The sequence below is a fragment of the Xiphias gladius genome, chromosome 9, assembly GCF_016859285.1.
Source record: "Xiphias gladius isolate SHS-SW01 ecotype Sanya breed wild chromosome 9, ASM1685928v1, whole genome shotgun sequence".
NCBI classification, from domain to species: Eukaryota; Metazoa; Chordata; class Actinopteri; order Istiophoriformes; family Xiphiidae; genus Xiphias; species Xiphias gladius.
In genome coordinates, this window is record NC_053408.1 from 6,556,223 (window position 1) to 6,579,487 (window position 23,265).

A 23,265-nucleotide genomic window follows, 5' to 3' on the forward strand; every position below is an offset into this window, starting at 1 on the left:
TAGTTAAAGGTTTTTCCACCTTCTGTACAGTCTCAGGTACAAAGGTGAGGCTTTTTTAATGAAAACTTTTAACATAAAATGCATTTGAATGTGGCACCGTGCAACAAACCGCATTTAAGTGGAGTCTGTTCATTTAAAATTGTTGCATAGCTGCTAATCAAGGGGTCTTTCTAGCCTCTCTAGCCTTGATCATTTTTTTAACCTGAGTTTTAATTATTCTTTGTTAAATGTGAGTGAGCTACAAAGAGCCCATGCCGCTATGCAGTGTCATCTTAAAAGGTATTAGCACCCCCCATTGCCCAATCTCAAGGTTTTCTGATCATAGTTTGTCTTCCCGTCACCTCATGCGCTTTTGATCTCTGCTGTCACACCTCTAATGGTGTGACGGCACACCTCTAAAAATAGACCAGTAAAAGAGCAAAATTCCCAAGCCCACACCATGTAAGCATCATTACGCAAGCCTGAATATGTTGATTCAAAGTCAAGGCTTATGACGACAGGAATCCAATTGCTGCATTAAAGCTTATCGTACTGAATTGGTGAATAATTTCAGTCTTTTGCTCTATTATGGTCCCACAGCAAAGACACGCAAATGTTTGCATGACCTAGAGGTGAAGAATCGTTGTGATGTGTGAAAATAGAGAGAAGCATTTCAAAGAACGAATATGAGATGGATGAGCACTGGTATTTGACTCACCTGCCTCGGGCATGTGTGCTATTTTTCTCGGGTTTGTTGTCGGATGTTGTTTTTTGACTCGGGGCTTCAAAGAATTGTTGTTAACATGGGTGAATTTAAGTTAGAGATAATGAGCATTGGGTAGAAAGCAGCAGAAGGTGTGATCAGTTACAACACGTTAGTCTCCAGTGTCATCTTCCTTTTACATCTACCAGTTTAGGGTCTTCCTTACAATTCTCCAGTCTCTTCTGTCTACATTGGTTGAAATCCTGGTGGAGGCCTTTGATATCAATACTTAGTGTCCAAACTCCTGCAAGCAAGCAATGCTAACACACTACAAACTATAGAACTTTTCAGCAAACGACACACAGATGATTCACCGTTCAGTTAGCCTGCTACACTATGACGTATGGTGTGTGCAGCTGGAAAAGTGGTGTAAAGATCAGGCTATAGGACAGGCAATGGGATGACCGAAATCAAAAGGGGTTCCTTTTCTAGGGTACATCACAAATATCCAAAACAAATCACGGCAATCCAGCCATTAGTTACCTACCATAAAATGTTGAGAGTTTGGCTGAAGGGTGGCCCTTTCAGGAGTTTATTTAAATTTCATGGTAATCTATCCATCAAATTTTTTTAATTTTTTTGTGTGTGTATACAAGTGGGAATCGTTGTCTGCAGGAAGCCGTAAGGGAAAGGTCAGGGGGTCACCAAAAACATAACAAACCATCCGTTGGGGACCATGAGTATCTGCAGCCATCAACGCTATGTCATGGCCCAAAGTGTTTGTCAAGGGTAAATTTAGACCTAGAGTTTGACGAAAAAAATTGTTGGGGGGGGGGGGTCTTTATAGAAGCTGCTTCCCAAAAATCATTCGTATGTTAACTCTCAGTGTGTGTTACAAAATCAAGTTGGCCTGTTATGTAACCTGTCTCTTATGTGGTGTTTGGCTGAGTTTGACAATGACTGGACTGTATGATTGAGGTCCACTGGGCCTTTTCTCTGCAACTAATTAATTGCAACTCATTTTCTGCCAGCGGAATAATTCATTAATGGACTAATTGTTTCAGCACTAATACTATGTGAGAAAAAACAGAAACCTAATAGGTTATTTTTCTATCATTTTGAAAGATTCTCTTTAGTTCAAGCTCAGATTTTCTGATGACTTTATTTCCTATTTTTCAGTAATAATGAACTCAGACGCAGGACTCAATGTAGAATTGACAGTCCATCACATTAGTCATCCATTATCTTTTTCACCTAGTCATTTTTCTGGAATTTCAGAGGCTGCAGACCGTGCAAACACTAGACTGGTCTTCTGGCTTTTGCAGGGCTTAAGTGGATCGTCATTCGCACCTGTGGGCAACTCGCCACACGAACTGGCTTTAATGGTTTTGGGCTGTTGACGCGAACTGGAGCACCTGTAGGGAAGCTGTATGAAAGCCGCGAAAACATCCCAGCAGCAGTGGCCACTTAGCCGTCACACAGTCCAAACATACTATTAACACCTGAAAGTCACTGAAATGCTTTCCTCACTCTGACCGACCTCATTCAACCTTGCTAAGGTTTGAACTCATGAAAACGTCTTTGCCACTGCAGCCTGAGTGTCTCACTTTAAATGACAACGAGCGTAGTTGCTGTGCCCTAATGATGTCAGACAAACTCCACATCCAGCGGAATAACAAACCTGCTTGCGAGTGTGGTGTACGAGTGTGCAGACAGTGTACTTGTTTGTCTTTCTGAGGATCTTGGTGTGAGGCTACACTCTGTGTTTACAGGTGTGTACGTCTTTTGCCTGACTCTCTGCAGGTGTTTGCGTGTCTGCATGGGAATCTTCAAATTGTGTGTGTGTGTGTGTGCGCGTGTGTGTATGTAGGCTACATTTAAATTAGTGCCTTAGTACACAATAAATGAATGCATAATGAATGCACCCCTCTGCAGAACTCTTAATTATAAACAGCGTGAAGTCAGAACTCTGCATTCTCTAAGAACCAGTGTTAACCCTTCAAGAATTCTACCAAACTTGCGACTGAATTGCAGAGCTCCTGGGTATCCCCTGTTTCTAACAAACTGGCTCGTTTTTGCTGAGGGGCTCGGCTCGCTTTTTCTCATCTGTGTGTGGGGCTCATTAGCGCACCTCCCAGAGAAGGTTAAGCTACACCCAGCATGTTTGTCCTGAGCCCAGGGGACATTTTGCATTCAGACAGCACAGTTCGGAGGAGACGGCCGCCCCTCACTTTTGTTTTTTTCCTAAGGCAGGTTTCTTGTTAGCACTGTGCAGTGGAGTGAAAGTGGTTGTGAGTGACAGAACTGGGAAGTATTCCCGTCTAGACGTGTTTAAGTGGATTATAAGAGGAGTCTGGCTTTTTTATTTTCCATTTGTCTCAAAAAATGATAAAGATGATATTCATCATTGTTGTTCAACTTTGTCAAAAGGACTTTAGAAGTGTTAATGAAATATTAATGTCAGGTAAAGTACTTATTATTTGACACTCTAATTCAATACTTCTCCGAATTTCTGTTTTTAACCTCCTTATTGCAAGAACCATTAATTTCAGCTCGGTCTTTGTTGTCTATTCACTGCTCTCACACGTCTCCTGTTTTATTTCAGGGCACAAGTGATTTCTGTGTGTCCCCTGACAAGTACCTCATGAGCCAGACCAAGAGTATCATCAGCACTGGTGAGTCTCAATGTGAATAATACGACCCATGTTGCATTAATGATGTTTAAATATGAGAGAATAAAGCTGTGGCCATGACACTATTTGTGATTTGAAATGATGGTTTCAAAATGCATTCAATCGGCTTCCTCTCCTGTGTGTGTGTGTGTGTGTGTGTGTGTGTGTGTGTGTGTGTGTGTGTGTGTGTGTGTGTGTGTGTGTGTGTGTGTGTGTGTGTGTGTGTGTGTGTGTGTGTGTGTGTGTGTTCGTTTTCCACAGATATTGTTCATTATTACCTTTACTGCAACCAGACTCTCTCCAACCCCTTCCAGCAGGTAAGAAACATGGTGTCCAACTTTAGGGATGAACTCCTGCTGAATGTTGACTGATGAGACTTTGTAAGGATACATTTTGTGATTTACGACATTTATATGTCAGGGTAAAAATAAGGCTAAATGTGGTTGAAAAATGAGCATTTGAAGACATTGAGGCAGGGTCGCAGCTATAACTCGGGACACAGGTCATGCCATCTGTGTTTTTTCGGGTAATTTGGCGTTTTACATTCTACAATTAAAAGCTACACATTAGAAAGTGTGCAGGCTTCCAAGATGTTTACTCGATACACAGTACCTGGGATGAGGCCACAGTATATCTTACTTTGGAAAGTATTAACATGTTTTGATCCCTTTTTTTTCCATTTAAAAAATAAATCAAAATGCTCAATGCATGAGTGTTACATAAAGCCTCTTTGGCAATTGAAATTAAAACAGAAACATTTCCGGATTTAAATTATAAAATATCTGATTAAAGATAACATAATCAAGCCAATCGTTCAGTCAGTCATGACTTTTGAGGCTACACAAACGTTTTGGTCATCATTCAGAATGTATTAAGGTGCCATAAATGACTATTTAAATTTAAAGCAGTAGGGACAACAGTTAATGCAACCTGGACATCTAAATACTTTCATCTTTCAAACAAAATTTGGTCAGTTTGAACCTAAATGTTTAGACGTCGTTTGACCTGTAATTCACTGAATCAGCACTTGATGGGGAGTTCATTTCCCTGCCCGTCAAGCCTCATCTTTGTCAAGCTTGTTCCTCTCTGCCCAGCCCTGTCTGTCTGACTAACCTCACCTCCCAACTCTAGTAGAAGTTACAAAGTTGCCAAGCATCCAACACTTTCTCCCGGTCTGTCACCATTTCTTTCTTTCTTCTTCTGTGCCTGTGCTTTTTCGTCCCTTGGCAGTGTCAGGCAAACAAGCAAAAAAAAAAAAAAAATGCCGAAGTGATACAAAGTTGGCAAGATGTAGGCTATGAAATTGCAGATTAGATTAAGACATTTGGTTAATTTTCCTCTTCCCTCTCTCCTGAGGATCTGTGAGGTTTCTCTTCAGAGAAACAGAACAGCGGTTTTGGGTCACATCACTGACTATGCCGCTGACTGATGTCAGCGGTAAAGTCAATTTCTGCGAGCTCCGGCATAGCGGAGCTCAGATCTTATTATCTGGCTCTCGTAGACATGCCCTGAGGATAACGACAGCACAGCAGCAGCGGGCAGACAACCATCACCCTGCCTCGTAAACAAAGTCAGCTCTCTTTTCCCCGCCGCCCAGTTACCAATAGGTGCAAAGTTCACAAGCAAGCTGGCAGATACAGGAGTTCACGGTGACTGGCAAACATATAAGCTCACTCTTTCACTCTCTCTCTTATGTCACGCTCTCACTCTCAGGTATTCTTAGCCTGAACTGCAGCAGTGCCCTTTAGTTCTACCCTCCGTGCCCTTGTATTTCATTGCTCTAGGCACCACTTGCGCTTCAAATCTGCTTCTTTCCACAGCTCTTTTTCTATTCTTATCACCGTCATCTCTTCGCCTTTTCTTGCTGTCCTCCTCCATCCACTTTCTCTGTCCTATTTTTACTTTATTTGGCTCAGAACAAGCTCGCCCAAGCTAAAGTTAAAAAAAGCCAGATCTGCTCACGCCATTGGATTGTGCAGCAGAGAGCGGTTTGACCATGGACAGTCGGGCAGATCCAAAAGTCAGATCAGACGAAAGCAATTACATTTGGGGATAGCTGAGGTAATTGACCATATCCTGCTTCAATTTAACATTGTGCCACTGGCCAGGGGGGGGGGTCCAGGCTCCGTGTTAGGTTGAGTTACTGTGAAAATACAATTTTACTTGGTGATATGTGAGAGATTAATTCATTTATTGTTATGCTTGAACATTAATTAAAAAAAAGGCACCAGGCAGAAGGTGCTGTCTTTCAGGTAGGATGTGATTATCCAGTTATATTGTGCTGAATATGGAGCCTTATTTTGCCCCCTGTTGGTGAGAACATAAACCTACAAGACTATGATGACCAAAATGCAGTAATATTTGGCCAGATCTGAGTTAAGAACAGACTATTAAAAAACATTATGCCTTATATATGTGCAATTTTTGAACAGAACATGTACAATTTTGATGAATTATAAAACAGAGGTGACAACCAAACTGAAGTAACATTAACTAACTCCAGCAAGTAAAAATTAGCTTCAGTTTACGGCTAGCTATGAATGCACTATTCCCAACCTGTTTCCTGTAATTAAAAAATCCATTCAGATGCTTCGTCATCCTCGTAATTTAGTTTGTTTTACCACATAATAAGGCAGCTGCTGAATCTAATCAGAAAAAAAAAAGTCGAGAAAAAACGAACATGAGATAAACTAGTCCTGCTAAAAGCTAACTTGCTTAGCTTAGATGCCCTTTGGGTAGCTAGAGGGCTAATTTTTTTTTTCCTTTTGGAGGAAGGGTGGTGTGAGGATAATCCCCCTCAAAAAGGCATAAAGTTAAGGTTTTACGACTCACATGGCTGTTTTCCACATTGGTTACACAGCCTTTCGACTGCAGACCCTTTTTTCACAACGACACTCTTTCTGTAGCTACATGGAGAAGTGAATCGTTCAGTATTGCCACTGCCATGCATTAGCCCTTCTGTTTTGTCTTGCACATGCTGATCTGTGTGCCTTTATTCATAAAACCTTCTGACAAATGTCCATTTTTATTTCATTTTTAAGGTTCTTATTAGCGTCCAAGGCTAACTCTGGCCCACATGTTATTTTTTGCCATCTGTTTATCTGGATTGTCTGTATAAAACAAACAAACAAATGAATTTACAGGGAAAAAAGGTTCCATTATATGAGCTTCTATACTTTCAATTATACGTAATCAGTCTGTGGAAGGACACGAGGTCTGCATATTCTTTTAGAAAACAGTTACACCATATCATTTGCCAATAGCTCCATTAAAGAGCCTTGAGCGCCTTTATTTTATACCTTGTGTGCAGACTTTTCCATTGTGACTCTCCTCTTAGGACTCCATTAAGATCAATGCCAGTCTTCATTTGCATGCTCTTCACTTTCCTGTTTGCAGCCTCTGACCATCTTCCAGAGGTCCTTGACCACCATGCAGATCCAGATCCAGAGTCTGCTGCAGTTTGCTGTACCTCTGTTCCCTACAGCTGAGGTATCTCCCACATAAACACTAAGCTACAACCCTTGTTCTGTAGTAAGTCGAATTATTTTCCGAGTAGGATTGTCAACATGTTCTTGTATAAATAAGTGCGGAAGTATTTTTCAGTGATATGATGACCTCTCCACAGAGAGACCTGCTGGGTATCCAGCATTTGCTCAACTCCTCTGAGGCCAGTCTGCACCAGCTGACCGCCCTGCTGGACTGCAGGGGGCTCAATAAGGTCTGTACACAGCTTCCTAATTGGCATCACAGCAGCACAACTAGGTCAACAGGAGAGTGAGCAGCCACGCATGATTTCAGGAAACAACTGAGAGTGGAACTGGGAACAGAGCAGAGCAAGACACAACAAAAAGAATTTTGATATTTAACAAGATGAGCCTCTCTGTGCTGTGTTTTCTTAGTGACGTGTGAGTTTCCTGCACTGTCTGACTTGTACAGTGTGGCTTGTGAGTGCGGTGCAGTTTACATGAATAATGTGCGTGATATGAATGAAGTATATGTCCTCCTGGAGACGACACACACCAGTGCTCTGAGCGTTTTTTCATCTTTGCCTCATTTTGCCTGTTGTGATTTCAGACATGGCAGTTAAGAGTCTGGTTATAGGAGCAAACCGTGCGCTTGCTGTTTTGTTTGTGCTCATGTTCTGTTTGACCTCTGTAGGACTACCTGGATGCGATGGTGGGGGTGTGCTATGACGGGGTGGAGGGTGTGCTCTACCTCTGCCTCTTCTCCATCCTTGCAGCCTGTGCCTTCACTGTCATGCTGTGCGCCATTCCCAGGGCATGGAGACAAATTGCCTGCAGGTCAGTTCGTTCTCTGCTTGTTTGCCTGCCTGAGCGCCCTAATTTCCTCATCCTGCACCCATCTCTATGCAGCATCACATACTGTACTGTATGAACCAACCAGTGCATGTGTTTGAATATTTTGTAGTTATACAAGAGCCCCGATGTTCTGCTACAAATGCAAATTCTGTTGTGTGAGTGTAGGACTACAAAATACCTTTTCAAAGTAGCTAATAATTCCATGGCATGAATCTGTTCTTCCTCCTTGTAAACATACCTTTCATTTGATTTATTACTGTTCATCCATTTAAAGAACCATTCAGCTTGTTTTGCATGTTGTAATCCATTCAGATATACTATTATGACTTAATATTTCCCTGTAGTGTTACATTAATTCCCCATTTTTCAGGTGGCAGTGTTTTTGATCCATTTTAGTAAACTGTGAATAATAACTTGCAGAGACTTGAAAATCGCTTACAAAAGATAATATGAAAGACAATTTACCACCTTTATTTCATTGTCATTCATTTTATCACCATGTAGTAATGCAGGTGTGAGCAAGGGCTGTTCTGAAAACACTTCTTGTCAAGATACTCTGACATTCGGGATCTTCACTACCTAGAAGCAACCTTTTTTAAACAGCAAACAACAAAATTGACATTATCTTTTTTTAGCATGTCCATGTCTTGATTTCCCGACAGCGGAGCATGTGAATGCTTATCAGCATCTCGCTGTTAAATCTCAGAAGTTCCTGGATTGGTGCTTCTTAGAGAGCATCCCCTGAAAGAGTCCCCGTTCACAGCTGTATCTCCATACACGGATAACACAAATTTGCCAAATTTTTAACTGTGATTGATCGCATGTGCCAAGAAAGTTCTAAGTCTCTGTAAGCTGACAGAGACAATATTCACACTGTACTAAAAAAAACCCATGGCCTCTTGGAAGGTTTAAAATATGTATGCTTTGAAAATGCTCAGCAGCAATGTAACATAATGTACAAGGGCTAAAACAGACTGAGCCAGGGGTCTTAAAATGCGTTATTATTCTTTGTCTTACTTTTATTTTGGGGATAATCACTCTCTAAATTTCGGACCTACAGTTCCGAAATTCCTTCCTTTTATTTTGTCTTTAGATGTATAAATTTCTCCAAATTGGCCACATTAAAGGTATGCCAAATTAGCTATTAGCAGTTCCTGTTTGCAATGTGCCCATTAATGTACAGACAAGTTTTACTAGATTTCTTTGATAGTGACAAAAACTAAAAAATGTGAGAATTCATGGACAAATCCTGGAGCTATACAGTAAGGATCATCTTTTTTTTTTTGGTATGATTTTTAAGCAGCTTTATGGACATTTATTTGTTGTGGACATCAGCGATAATGATATCCCCAGAAAGTGTATGCCACGCTGAATCTGTGTATCATGTCTGAGTCGAGACGTAGAGAGGAGTGATGAGGAAGTAGCTTGATTCTCTCCACGTGTCGTGCTGATAAGCAGGCAAATCAGCCGGCTGAGCTACAATAACTGACTTCCCATTGTTTTTACAACACCGACATGCATCTGTCCTTTTCACCTCACACAGTATCATTGCCTCGCATCTTCCCCGCCTCACAGTCTCAAAAAACCCCTGGACTAGGCCAATCATTGGGCTCCTCTGCTGGTGTTTCTCTCCTGATGTTTCCCTCCTCTTGTAGGGAACGAGATTATGACGACATCGACGAGGAGGACCCGTTCAACCCACGGGCGAGGAGGATAGGCTCTCAGAACCCCAACCACACCAACATGCACAGCTTCTGCAGCTACAGCAGCAGCATGGGCAGCCAGAGCAGCCTGCACCCGCCCGCCCCTGCTGTCTCCAACGCCCCCATGTCTGAGTACATGTGAGTGAAAGGAATTCATGTGCGGAGCGAAATTTGATTTCAGAATTCCTGCAGCTTCTGAGTCACTTCTTTCATTCTTTCAGGAACCAGACTGCTCTGTTCGGTGGGAATCCACGGTACGAGAACGTGCCTCTGATAGGACGAGGATCTCCACCCCCTTCGGTGCGTTGGGTCCCAGGGGCCAAGTCTGCCCTATGATCTCATTTCCCACTGAGCTAACAGACAGACTTAACCCTCAAAGCACAGGAAGTTGTTTTCATAAATAACTCCTGATTATTTCAATTTTTCACTCAGCGCACTTCCTTCCTTAAAATTCACCTTTACATCACTCAAATGTTAAGCTATATTTAATAACCTTTCTTTGATTGTATCAATCAGTTTCTTTTAACAGTTCCTTAAAGGTACTTAGTGAGATACTCTTTCGTTGTACACAGAGCCTTTTTCTGCCCTCCATAACTTAGAGGAGGTTGATTTACAGTACCAAAGCAAGGAGAGGAGAAGTAATGTAGTTAATATTTAATCACGAAGCCTCTCTCAGGACACATTCCCAGGAGAAAGTGACACGGGTCTTAACCCATAAACTCACTCGCTGTTGACACTAAAGGTTTTCTTCCTCATTGAATACATTTGCCTCCCACTGTCCGACATGAGATACATGACAGAGGTAAAAATAGAAACATTTTGGATGAAATTTTCATCCGGCACGGCCTCGCATATACAGTATAGCACACGCTTATACGTGTGTGGTGAAATACAGCGGTTAAATGCATCCTGCAGTATTGTAATCATAAGATCTTTGTTTTTTATGAAAGGATATGTTAGAGTGACGATGTTATGTTCCTCAGGTCTGGCTATTCACTTTTGCTGAAAGGAAATAAATAACAAAAACATATTCAATTTGTAGAGAGGTTTAAAATCAACAATATTTTAATTAAGATCAATCTATTGTCCACTTTTCATGTTAGTCTCACAACAGTAGAATTTTTTTGTAGATGAAAAAGGAAAAAGATTAAGATTAATTCTTGTTTTGTGTGAGTCATCATTCTCATTCACCTACAGCCTGTAATTGAACTATAACCAGAATATGTGATGCACTTTGCCTTATGACTTCTTTCTTAATAAATCACCAGCAAGTAATGTATAATTAAATTCTTCCTGATGACTACAACTGTTCAGTACCATGCAGTAGTCCTCGGCTAACAGCTTCTTTTATATATTTTTTGTTTGTCCGTTTGTCATGTGTGTGTTTGTTTGTTTGTATCTTTCATTTTCTATATTTCCTTTTTTTGTTTTTGTTTTTTTAATCAACTTTTGGAGATATACTCTCAGCAGTATAGAAACAGAGTAAGTCTTTTCAACTCTTCCTCAGGATTAACTCCCCCACTTTTCCTCTGTTGCATCTCTGTCTTTTGCCTCTCCTTCGCCTCACATCACTTTGTTTGGTTCCCGTGCAGTTTTATCCAGTTTGGCATGACTTCAGACTCACGAACCTGTTGTCCTCATTCCAGACAGTCTCTCTGAATTAGCGAGGGATGTCTGCCCCTGGTGTTCACAGGGTGGTACTGCAATCATATCCCTGGATTTCCTCCCAGTTAGAGCCTGTGCATGCAGTCCTGCTCCAGTCATTCAGTTCTATAGCTTGTTCTGCCACGAGGTGTTTAGCACCAGGCATTCTGTAGTGCTATAGAATCTATTTCATAAGGGTATTAACAGATGTAGAATGATGTCCCAATTCCTGTTCATGCCAACGTGCTTGAAATAAGCCAAGTGTACATTTGGGGAGTAGGGGACTGATTTGTTTGAGCAAACTCTAGGTTGCATTTGTTATCTATGCACTGAGCTAGTTTAGTAGATATGTATTAAAGGAAAACTCCACTAAAAATCTATCTTTTTAGCTTCAGATACTCCACGGCCGTAGGCCGGGGGGTATCAATGGTGGCTCGGAAGAGTTTGTAGCCTGCTCCCTTATGGAAGGACAGCAACTGTAATTACCTCGGATTAACAGCGGTTACAATTACTTGTTGTTGTTTGAAATTTTTAGATACCAGCGTCGATACAAAACCTTTCAGTACCGATAGCAGAACGATTCAATGAGAAATATTCATGTTTTTCTACTTTCTTTTATTCAACAAAAGAAGAAAAAGTTCTCAAATTTCAAATGTTGTCTAAATACAAGCCTAAGTAAAATAATCTAAAACTGGCCAAATCCTGATTTTTGTAAATAAAATCAAGAACCTGATGCTAGATTTCAGTACTGCTACAGAAACATTTTGGCCGAGTGATGAGGTTCAGTACTCATACCTAGTTAAAATACATTCCAGTGGAGAACCAGGAATACTGCAAAATAGCCCAGAATGTGTCACGATGTTTGTTAAAACCTTTCAAACCACTCCCGCAGCATAGTCCTCTTCTCTGCCATTGATCTGTATGTTAAAGCTGTGTATATAGCAGAAAAGTGTATAATGCTGCAGGAGTGGTTTTCAGAAATCTGACTTTAATTGTATTTTTATTCTCCTGGATCTCCTGTTATAATCCAGTGTAACTACTGTAAATCCAAGATGATTACATGAACTTTTCAGAGCGACCTTTCAGGCCCTCAAAGAGTGAGAATTATGTACTCAAAAGACAGATTTTCAGTGCACTATTCCTTTAAGCCCCTCATGTCATTCTCTTTCTTTTTGACTGATGTTTAGGCTCAGTTCAAGACTGTAATGTTCTCCCTGTGCGTGTCTTTGTGTTTTTTCTTTGATCCACAGTACTCCCCCAGTATGAGGGCCACCTATCTGTCCATGACCGAGGAACAGAGTAGACACTTTGGGAACGACTTCCAAGCATAGACTTCTTTATCTGTCCGATGGAGAGAAACGGCATCACACACGCACGCGCGCTCAACAAGAGAGGAGTGTGTTGCTTATTCTAAGCATCGCAAAGAACAGTGTAACATCTAGTTTGTCCAGGACTCCATCGTGTGCAGTCTCAGGACAATGGAACCATATCTGTACTGTTCTCCATGTGTTGTACGCTCATAAATGATTGATCTCACTTTTCTGCCCCCAAGTCTTTTGTCGGAGAACTTGACCTGCTCCTAATCTGTTGTGTTCCCCGGCTGCCTGACACAAGTTTTGAAACACAGTATGGGCTGTATAAATCGGCCTTGTTGTCACACATCGAGCGGGAAGAGGTGCGATGACCGTCTGCGGGAGGCTGAGTCCTTCGGGTTAAACATGGTGATGCAACAGATGGTAGAAGCAATTCGGAGGTTCATTTCTCACTGCGGCAAAACTAAGCAACATGTTCCCGATAAAGTGAGAAAAAAGACCATTTGAAATGATTTGTCTCCTGTTTGATGGAATATTTTCCCTCTACAGTCCCTCAAGGCCTTGAAAGGGAGGTATATATTCCTTTTGACAACTTCCATTCAGGTCTCCGATGAGAAAAATGTGAACGTGACAGCTGATGTAAACATGCCAATATGTTTTTCTTTTATTCTCCTGGATCTCCTGTTATAATCCAGTGTAACTACTGTAAATCCAAGATGATTACATGAACTTTTCAGAGCGACCTTTCAGGCCCTCAAAGAGTGAGAATTATGTACTCAAAAGACAGATTTTCAGTGCACTATTCCTTTAAGCCCCTCATGTCATTCTCTTTCTTTTTGACTGATGTTTAGGCTCAGTTCAAGACTGTAATGTTCTCCCTGTGCGTGTCTTTGTGTTTTTTCTTTGATCCACAGTACTCCCCCAGTATGAGGGCCACCTATCTGTCCATGACCGAGGAACAGAGTAGACACTTTGGGAACGACTTCCAAGCATAGACTTCTTTATCTGTCCGATGGAGAGAAACGGCATCACACACGCACGCGCGCTCAACAAGAGAGGAGTGTGTTGCTTATTCTAAGCATCGCAAAGAACAGTGTAACATCTAGTTTGTCCAGGACTCCATCGTGTGCAGTCTCAGGACAATGGAACCATATCTGTACTGTTCTCCATGTGTTGTACGCTCATAAATGATTGATCTCACTTTTCTGCCCCCAAGTCCTTTGTCGGAGAACTTGACCTGCTCCTAATCTGTTGTGTTCCCCGGCTGCCTGACACAAGTTTTGAAACACAGTATGGGCTGTATAAATCGGCCTTGTTGTCACACATCGAGCGGGAAGAGGTGCGATGACCGTCTGCGGGAGGCTGAGTCCTTCGGGTTAAACATGGTGATGCAACAGATGGTAGAAGCAATTCGGAGGGTTCATTTCTCACTGCGGCAAAACTAAGCAACATGTTCCCGATAAAGTGAGAAAAAAGACCATTTGAAATGATTTGTCTCCTGTTTGATGGAATATTTTCCCTCTACAGTCCCTCAAGGCCTTGAAAGGGAGGTATATATTCCTTTTGACAACTTACATTCAGGTCTCCGATGAGAAAAATGTGAACGTGACAGCTGATGTAAACATGCCAATATGTTTTTCTTTTATTCCTCCTGCTTGATATTTGTGAAGCACAAACCCAGCACCGGCAGCCGACAGCGGGAGGTACTGTTGAGATATACAGTAATTTATTTACATTCATGCACAGACACACCTGCGAGTGAAGCTTTATGAGACCACGACTTCTGTAAATAAGTTGTACAATAACAGATTGTTGTCTTCTGAGTTGATTGTGTTTAAAATGTGCCATTTTTTTTTTAAATATTTTTTCTAGTTTTGCGTGGCAATTTCACATAGGATCACTCTTTTTTTGTATTTTCTAAAGGGCCATTAATTCATATTGTCTGCATATCTAATTCAACTAATACAATAAAGTTGTAATTTCTGCCGTAACTTGGGAAGCTGCGCTGCTCTAACTATAATTACTGAGAATATTCGGGTAATTATTTTCATCGAAACAACTTATCCAAACAGTGCATGTTTGGATCGACTAACAATGGTTTTCTGTAGGGATTTAATACATGCAGTGTCATTTATTAATAATGATTTTGTTAAGTGTTGTTTCTTTCAGCATGTTACACTACAGGCGCCGAGAGTGGTGCTCAATTTTGTGTGTGGCCTCAGACTGCGGGGTCTAACTGTGAGTTGAATAAACCTGTTTTCGGTACATCTTGGCGTGTCTTCGTTTTGTTGTTGGGTGCTAATGGGCGCACACTCCCACCAGGAGAAGTGGGGGAACCCATAGTTTTTCTTAGGATACGTTTAACTGCAGCAGTGTCACCTGTACTTCCTCTTAACTGTTTGACAAAAGTTACCAAGCTATAACACTGTCATCAACACCACAGAGCAACCCTAAAGTCTCAAAAGATGTTGTTTTAAGACTTACACCCATCGAAGACACTGTAATACCGGCTCATAGCTTGTTCGCACAGTGTAGTATCTTTACTCACAAGATAAGAAATGCAGTCTTTCAGGGGGCTCCAAGAGAGATTTAATTGGAAAACGAATGGACCGATGAAATGCTACATGAGATGTCATAGATGTTCACTACTGATGTGTTCACATGTGCCTTCACTTCCTACATACCTTCCTAGACACAGCTTGTATTTTTAAGAATTTTGAACCGTAAATTAATATTTTTGCAGAAAAACCATATCAAACAAATAATTATTCCAAGCAGAGTATTTTTTTTTAAATATGTTTCAAAAGATGTCTGGAGGAGATCTTTGATTTAACCAGTATTTCATTCAATTTATGTTTAAAAGGTAAGCGACTGCAGGAGTCATTTCATGTACACCACTTCGATCTCTCATCAGGGACAAAAGGCCTTTTTGGCAATCAAAGATAGTTACGGTATCTTCAGTAGTGACTTTTTTGTCATTGATGAATGATGAAAATGTACCAGGAAGAAACTGAGTTTGGTCATCGTTTTATTTTTTGTGAGGTTGTTTTAGTTGTGCTGTTTATTTATTTATTTTTGTTTTTCTTTTTTGGTAGAGCTGTTTGTGTGTGTTATGTCCTGTAGGTGTTTTGGCCATTTGAGTTTGCATGAAACTACATTTTATGGCACCTGCGTTTTATTTTATTTCTTTATTTTTCAACCCAAAAAAAGAATTAAAAAAAAAAACCCAGAATGACTAGTGTGGGTATCCGATCTTTTTTTTTTTTATTTATTGTTTATAATGAAATATCTTCGGATTCGATCTTGTGGTCAGAACAAGCTGTTAGTGACCGCAATCCCAGCCAGGTCGTTTTTATTTCTTACGGCAGGTGTCAGCATAGCGTTACGGACGGTGCTGCTCGCAGCCGCGCCACCGTCGGTCCTGAATGAAACGCTGTGGCGGTTAACGGCACACGGTGCACCGGAATATCACAGGTCAGGGTGGAACACTCTAGAAAGTAAAAGGTTAAACGACAACAGCCAACGGTTATAATGTGTATATGTTTGTTTTTCAAATTTGGCGACACATAAAAAACACACTAAATCATGGTGTTATATATATATATATAACACCATGATTTATTTAGCAAAAATTCAAGATAACACGTTTTTATTTTGTAATCGGAAGTACTGTTGTTTACGGTAGTTAGCTTGATACCACCGGTGCTACGAGGATCTCCAGGGACAACCTGCTCGCGCACGCACGCACGCACACACGCACGCACGCACGCAGAGCAGCAGCAGGGCAGCGGAGAGCAGCGATAGTAGAGGGAAGTGAATGTAGCAGGCGGGCCGCCGCTGCCGCCGCTGCCGCCGGTGTTACCTGCCCCCCCCCCCGGCTCCGTCCGCCGACAGGTGACTTGTCGTCGCGTCCGTGTCCCGGGCCCGCCGAGCGGAAACGCACAGCGGGAAACGGCGGAGCGTCGGCGCACTCTGAAGCCCGCAGTAGGGGGAGACCCGCCGGGACTCGGCGCACGGTGAAGACAGGAGGTCGTGAAGTGAAGAAAAAAAAAAAAAAAGACGCGACGTGAAAGCCGTTAGCCGGCGTAGGGGCTGCGGTTGGTCCTCCTCGGGGACAGTCGGACAGCGTCGCGGTCGCTGCGGAGAGCCCCAGCTAGTCGTTGAGTGTTAATGCGGAGGGTCGCCGGTGGGCTTTCCCAGAGGAGGCGGCAGCGCAGGTAGCGAGCAGGATGGTCCAGTGTCCCGTCTGCTGTTGACGCTCATTATCCTTCACGACCATGAGGGACACGGGGGAGTCAAAGGACCAACAACTTACTGTGAGTTCACACTGACGTTACTGTCCGTCCTTTTAATGTTGTTGTTTTGTTTTGGTTTTTTATTCTTATTATTCCCAATATGCCCAGAGTTGTTGCAAGAGTTTCCCTATTTTTACTCAAACAAGCTGTTGTTTGTGGTCAATAACAGAAAAATGTAACCCAGAAATCTGCTGCTAATGGTACACTCAGTGGCCACTTTATTAGGTACAGTAGTTCACTTTTTTATGCCATAAATCTTCAATTTTTTGACATTGTAAGAAATGTCTGCATTCAAGTATGTGTTTTTTTTAGTGAAAGGTGGTGTTGCACTGGACTACATTAGAGAGTCGTTTCTAACGTTTTTGTCTTCCCTATTTACATGCGTGGGTGGGGGGTCAGAGTATTGGATGTAAATGTGTACCTAATAAAATGGCCACTGAGCGTATTTTTATTTTTATTTATTAAATTTTTTAAATACACAAATGTTTCTTTCTGTAATTCCTAACCGAATGCATTGTTGGTGTTCAGAACTGCAACAATTAGTGGATTCATTGATCAGTCAGTCAAAAGAAAATTAATCAGGAACTATTTTGAATTTGCCGCTTTTCTCAGTCTTAAATTATATTAAGTTGAATATTTTTTACGTTTTGGAAGTTTAAAGACGTCACCTTGGTGCTGTGTAGGACGTTATGATGGGCATTTATCACAGTTTTCTGATGTTTTATCCACCAAACATTTATAGACAAATAAATAATGGATCAATCGAGAAAATACGTCACAGAGTAATCGATCATACACATACTTGTTAGTTGCAGCACTCTTGGTGTTATATGTTGGTTTTCCCAGCCTTTCACTACCTGCACTGTGTTCTGCAGCCCATATCTGAATTATTGAAGTGGCTGTTTCAGTTGCCTGGCCTCTCTCTTGTCCAGCATGTAACATACTTTCTGCAGGGTGCTGACAGAGAGAAGGCTTTGTTATTCCACCTGTTGCTTTGGTGGAACTGAGGTGGATTAGTATTGTTATTATTATTATTACAAACACCCCAGAAAGACCCAGACAGGCAACATACTCTAGATGCTGCAGTGTGTCTCAACAGTACATCTGAGTTATTCTTACCAGCTGAATGTTGTCATGGAACGACATCATGCAGGGAGAGAAAGGCTAACCGCAGGGTGACTCTGAATGACTGTATTAATGTAATAATTCTGTGTTTCAATCAATTAGTGGCTGTGTATCTGCCAAATGCTATTAGGTGTTGGAAAGGCAATTTTACCCTTTAAAACTACAGGTGTCTGTTTCACATTTGAGATGAGTGTTGCTGATTGACATGAATCGGGCTGTGAAGTGATTAAAAGTGGAATTAAATTAGTCAGTCCAGTCATCCATCTGCTTTCTATCTGTTCAATCTGTCACCACATTGAGGGTGCTGGTGGCATGTAACGTATCCCAGCATGCACCGGACAGAAGGCAGGGTACACCGTAGCCCAGTCACTGAGATAACGCAGATTGACAGTCAAACACATTCATACTCATATTTACACCTATGGACAAACTGAGTTTCCAGTTGACCTAGCCTGCAGGCATCTGGGCTGTGGGACTGGAAACTAGGAAACATGTAAACCCAGGGCCTTGTAAATATGAGTGTTCTTTATTTTCTAGTTGTGTCTGTGCTTGGATATCCAGACATTTAGTCAATACTATAGGTTAAGCTTTGTTAACACTGGATCCTACACCTCACATAATGCAATGTAGTAGTGTATTTTCTTTAGACTGTTATATGCCCACGTTTTTCAAACTCTACTCCCCCCTTTTTTGTAGTGTAGGCTCTCTGTTAAATTTTCTTAGTCTCAAACCTCAGACCAAGTTAATCCTCATGAGCCCTTCAGGGTTTATTTTCTAAGACTTGACAAAAAGCTCCTCCAGGGCCGCAGAAGAAATATCCACCTGGTTTCACAACTTTTAAGATGACTTTAATGTTTAAAATGAGCACAGTTTCCCTTTAAGAATACAGAGGAATTCGCGAACGTACTGCAACTGGCAGTATGTCTAACAGGTAACCTCAACACATTTGCATATTCAATTACAACTTCAACTCCAGCGTCATTACATAGGTGGCCTGGCTGCCTTTACAATGATGGCAGCCAGCATCAATACAGACTCTAGCATCCTTTGTAAATAAGAACTCATTTAGTGTATAAGGTAGGGTACTCTTGTGTGCTGACAGTGTAATCTCTCCCCATTATTTTCTAACCTACAATTTCAGTCAATTGAATATCTGTGTGCTGATTAAATTCAAGGGCAACTGAATTCACTCTGTGTGCCGCAGGTTGCCTTGAGGATCCGACCCCTCAGCGATGCTGAGCAGGAGGAGACGGCTACGATCGTGGCCCATAGAGTAGACGACCAGGTGAGACGTCTTATATCCTACCTCTCTGTGTGTGTCAATATCCTGCTCACTTCTGTGCATGTGAGTGAGTGATGGGGGTCAGTGTGTGTGCTTGTGTGGGAGAGGGCTGTTGTCTCCGTTTCAGAACCCTCTTCCTGCCTTTCATGAGGCTGCACAGGGGACCTCGGTGAAGTTAGCAGCTCTCTTTAAAAACCAACTCGTTTGCAAAGCTCCAATGTCACATTTCATTTGTAAATTAATGCTGGATGGCTCAGACCTGAAGCAAAGAGAGTGACCTTTCTAATGACTAATAGAAATGTACAAATTCTTTCATAAGCAGACAGCTGAAAGCCTGCTATAGTGAATGCCTGGGGTTTAATTGGACATCAGCAGCTGCAGAGAAGGCAGTGTGGCGCAAGCCTAAGCCTTGAAGACACTTAGGCTGATAACAAAGACTTTTAACTAGGGCAGCCAGTAATAATTATTTCTGTTATGGATTCATCTAAGAGTTATGTAATCATTTTCAGTCAGCTAATCATTTAATAGAGCACTCCACCAATATATCATTGCACTCCCATAACATTGACAAACTCATGATGGACAGTTTAATAAAAGTATTAGATCGATGCAGCAGAACCAGAGATATCAAAAGTTTTCTTACAGCTTCTTTCACATATGCGGTAGTACCTGAAAACACACTGATGTGTTAAAATTGACGCACATCCCCTTTAAGCACTGCCTCGATTTTACTTATGCGATCACCCTGAAGGATTTATTGATATTTCTTAGTTCCAAATCTTGTAAGATCACTCTTGAAAAGTATTTGAAACTGAAATGCTTTTAAGAAATTAATGCCATTCTTTGCATCGAATAAAAGACACATTTATAGAACAAAAAGCTTTATTGAAATAAATGCCCTGTTTGTTTGGTAATAGTGACTCCTGCGGACGTCTGTTACTGCTGCTGGTAACTTCATTTTACTGACCACTGCCTACCAGCTAAAACACACCAACCATAACAACAGCCTTCAGTCAAATTTTTTTAGATTTAATATATTGCTTCTGCTGCTTGCTTAGCTTTTCTCTAACTCACACCCACCACTTCTTCTGTACTGCCACTGAATGAATTGCTTGCTGAAATATATTACACACATTAAGCTGATTCAAGGCCTATTAGTTTACTTTATCGGTTTTTGTTACAGCTGAAACGGTTAATCAAGTAACAGAAAAATAATCAGCAACTATTTTGATAACAGATTCATTGTTTAAGTAATGTTTTAAGAAAAAAATGCGAAAAAAAAAAAAAAAAACTGGTTCCAGCTTTTCAATTGTCAAAATTTTTTTATAGTATATTTTCTTAGTCTTCTATGATAGGAAACTTAATTTTTTGGGGTTTTGGACTGTTGGTTGAATGAAACACAACATTTGAAGACGTCTCCTTCGGCTTTGAGAACTCGTGACAGGCGTTTGCCATTTGCTGACAAATGTTTACCAGACAATGAATTGATTAATTATGAAATGAATCAGTAGCATCATAGCGTCAGATAATCGTTAGTTGCAGCTGTAATTTGAACATATTGTATATTTCAATCATCTAATATGTTGACAACAGCCCTATGTCTGGCTCTGTTCACTCTATTCCCACTTGGGTCTTTTGGGTGTTTTTAGTTTTTTCTTCCTGACCAATTTTAGATGGCTTTCTGATTTATTTGGCAACTAAACTGCTTTGAATGGAGCCATTATGCTAATTGTTTTTTCCATTAGCGTAAACCATGACAGGGATGTTTCTGAATAAACAGAATGTAGATTGGCTAACAGCAGAGAACTATTGTTATAGGTATTATATAAACTACGCCAGAGACATGGATTTTGGTATGATTTATTCTGGCTGTACAAAAATATTTAAACTAACTGGGCCTCGATTGTTGTCATACAGCAGAGGTGTTTTTTTCCTGAGAGGATCTTGTCCTTAGAGCATGACAACTGCGCCCAGTATGTAATTAGGCTGTTACCAGGTGACCTCCCATATGAGAAGGACAGACTGTATGTACAAGCTCCATGAGGACCATATTTACCGGCAGTCCTCGCTCGAACTGGTCCCTCTTGGAGACCATTTAGCAGTACCACTGGTGAGTGTGTGATGATGATGAAGGTAGTGCAAATGATTATGAGCATCGTGACTGGGAAGCTGCTGAGGTGTCTCCTCGCTCAGCGTAGGCTGATTGAGGAAATAGTGGGCACAAAGGGTGGTGGGCAGCGTCTCTTAATTAACCGAGACAAAGCCAGAAAAGTAACAGCATATCAACAGCTGACACAGTGACTCAGATTTGCCTCAGTGTAACGGTGACAAATGCTAGAGGGAAGCATTAAATTCATACAAGGAAGTGATTAGCAGTGTTTGCTCATGCTGCTGAAGGATTTTACTAGAGAACACTTCTGGAAACAGATAATCCATTGCGCTGAGATCTGACTTGTTTGTCTGTCTTCTCAGAAGTAATTCAATTAAACCAAGTCTTAAGGCCAACATCAGCGCTCCTGTATGCCATGACATCATTAAAATAGGCCCGGACTCAGGGGATTAGAGTAGAGCGGCAGGCAGGCAGATATGGTGCTGACACCATAATGCCACGCAGACACCACAATAAAGCTTGTTTATTGTCTCTGTTCACCTGCAGTTTGTTGACTTTACCCCTGAATAGCACAGTTCAAACTGTATTATGTCTTCGGAGAGAATTAGAAGTGGGCAGATATACTGTATACTCTCTATGGGGTTACATCAAGTTCACCCAGGCATGTTTGCACCAAAGGAGTAGCGGGGCTTACAATACACACTTGTTATTGAGGCAGTGGGGTTGTTGGAATCTGTTTGTTTACCCAGGGTTTACCTGGACTGCCCTCACACGAATGGAGGGGAGGTAGTGAGGTAGATCACAACAAGACCGGGATTGGATTATAGTGCATGGGATGGCTGAATCTGTTTACCTATAGCTGTCACTCTTGCCCCAGCCATCACACATCACACAAATATATGCAGATAAATTCATACAGATAACGCCTTCAAACATTTTTACATGCTGTCTTTTTGCAAATACACACAACTATGTTCTGATTACTTTGTTTACGAGACAGACCAGCAGGCTGGCGATGACCATATGGCCTACAGGTAGTGCTCAGACAGATTAGCTGCTGGTGCCTCACTTGGCTGACTGGGTGAGAGTACTCAGTTCTAGCTGTCCTGGCAGAAAGCAGACAACTCGAAGCTGGCTAAGCCTGCGGAGATGAGCTCATTTGATGGGCTTTAGCTCAGGTTAAGCCTTTTGCCACCTGCTCTCTTTCTCTCTCTGGCTTACTCTTCCCCCCACTGACAGCCTCAGGGGATCCAGCCACTTCCTTTCATGGACCACCTGTTGCCCGTTATGCTCAATGGGCTTTCCTTGTAGTATACAGGTCAGAGGTGTACTGAGGTGGATTTATGAATGAGATATTAAATGGCTCAGGCTGAGCTATTTTTATTCAGGTACGGTCCTAATACTGTGTTACTGGCTTAGAAAAAGACAGTGTCTTTTATCCCAAACTGTAAACAAGACAGACTTCAGCAGCAAAAATATTTCTAGTCAAGTTTTATCTTGGAACCTAATGTCCAGTAGAAGGAAAATTCAACGGTCATTTTTGAGGAGCGTCATGTAATTACACCTTCATGTGGGCAGGAGACGAAGTGTTCTGGCCAGCTTCTTAATGACACAGGTTAGAGAAATTAAGAATCCAGCCATACCGGTGTTGTCTGGGACACTATGAATAGTGAAAACCGTAGACATCTCAATTTGATTTGGGACTAAAGAACAACCAGGAAGACCAGGAAGATTGTATATTGTAACTAATTTTAAGTTGTAAAGAAGAGGTTCTAGATTAGAAACAGGCTAACGTGATCGTTGTGAAAAAGAAAAAAGTGGTTTTGGTTATGTCTTATGAGATAAAGGTTGTTGTTGGGTGTTAGAGCATCTTTGAATGTACCAGTATGTTTTTTGCTCTATTATTCAGCTAAGACATTTATGCATGCTATGATCCTTTCACACGTCTTATTGTATTACATGTTGCAGTGCAGCCAGAAACAGTGAGGAGACCTCTAGACTCCTTTTACTGTACAAACAAACCTTAAAAATGCCAATTCAGTATCATCATTGTAGGATACTGGAGAAACATCATCTCCTAAGCTTTGAAAATTTTAGACTTTTCTCAAATCTGTGTCTTG

The 23,265-nt window shown here is 41.4% G+C and overlaps 2 protein-coding genes across 3 annotated transcripts in view; both read left to right on the forward strand.

Moving 5' to 3' along the window:
• The window catches only part of ttyh2 (tweety family member 2), a 55,895-nt gene extending 43,128 nt beyond the window's left edge, over window positions 1-12,767 (forward strand). The window contains exons 7-15 of one of the 2 annotated variants that reach the window (XM_040136114.1): window positions 3,288-3,357; window positions 3,616-3,671; window positions 6,751-6,843; window positions 6,980-7,072; window positions 7,513-7,655; window positions 9,329-9,514; window positions 9,598-9,676; window positions 10,832-10,858; window positions 12,271-12,767. In XM_040136114.1, coding sequence (XP_039992048.1) covers window positions 3,288-3,357; window positions 3,616-3,671; window positions 6,751-6,843; window positions 6,980-7,072; window positions 7,513-7,655; window positions 9,329-9,514; window positions 9,598-9,676; window positions 10,832-10,858; window positions 12,271-12,351 — 828 coding nt within the window. In that variant the 3' untranslated portion in view covers window positions 12,352-12,767. The remainder of the gene's footprint in view (window positions 1-3,287; window positions 3,358-3,615; window positions 3,672-6,750; window positions 6,844-6,979; window positions 7,073-7,512; window positions 7,656-9,328; window positions 9,515-9,597; window positions 9,677-10,831; window positions 10,859-12,270) is intronic. The other variant, XM_040136113.1, reaches the window with a different exon arrangement.
• Window positions 12,768-16,610: 3,843 nt separating this feature from the next.
• The window catches only part of kif19 (kinesin family member 19), a 34,561-nt gene continuing 27,906 nt past the window's right edge, over window positions 16,611-23,265 (forward strand). The window contains exons 1-2 of the mRNA XM_040135397.1: window positions 16,611-16,649; window positions 18,958-19,038. Of these exons, the coding sequence (XP_039991331.1) occupies window positions 16,611-16,649; window positions 18,958-19,038 (120 nt within the window). The remainder of the gene's footprint in view (window positions 16,650-18,957; window positions 19,039-23,265) is intronic.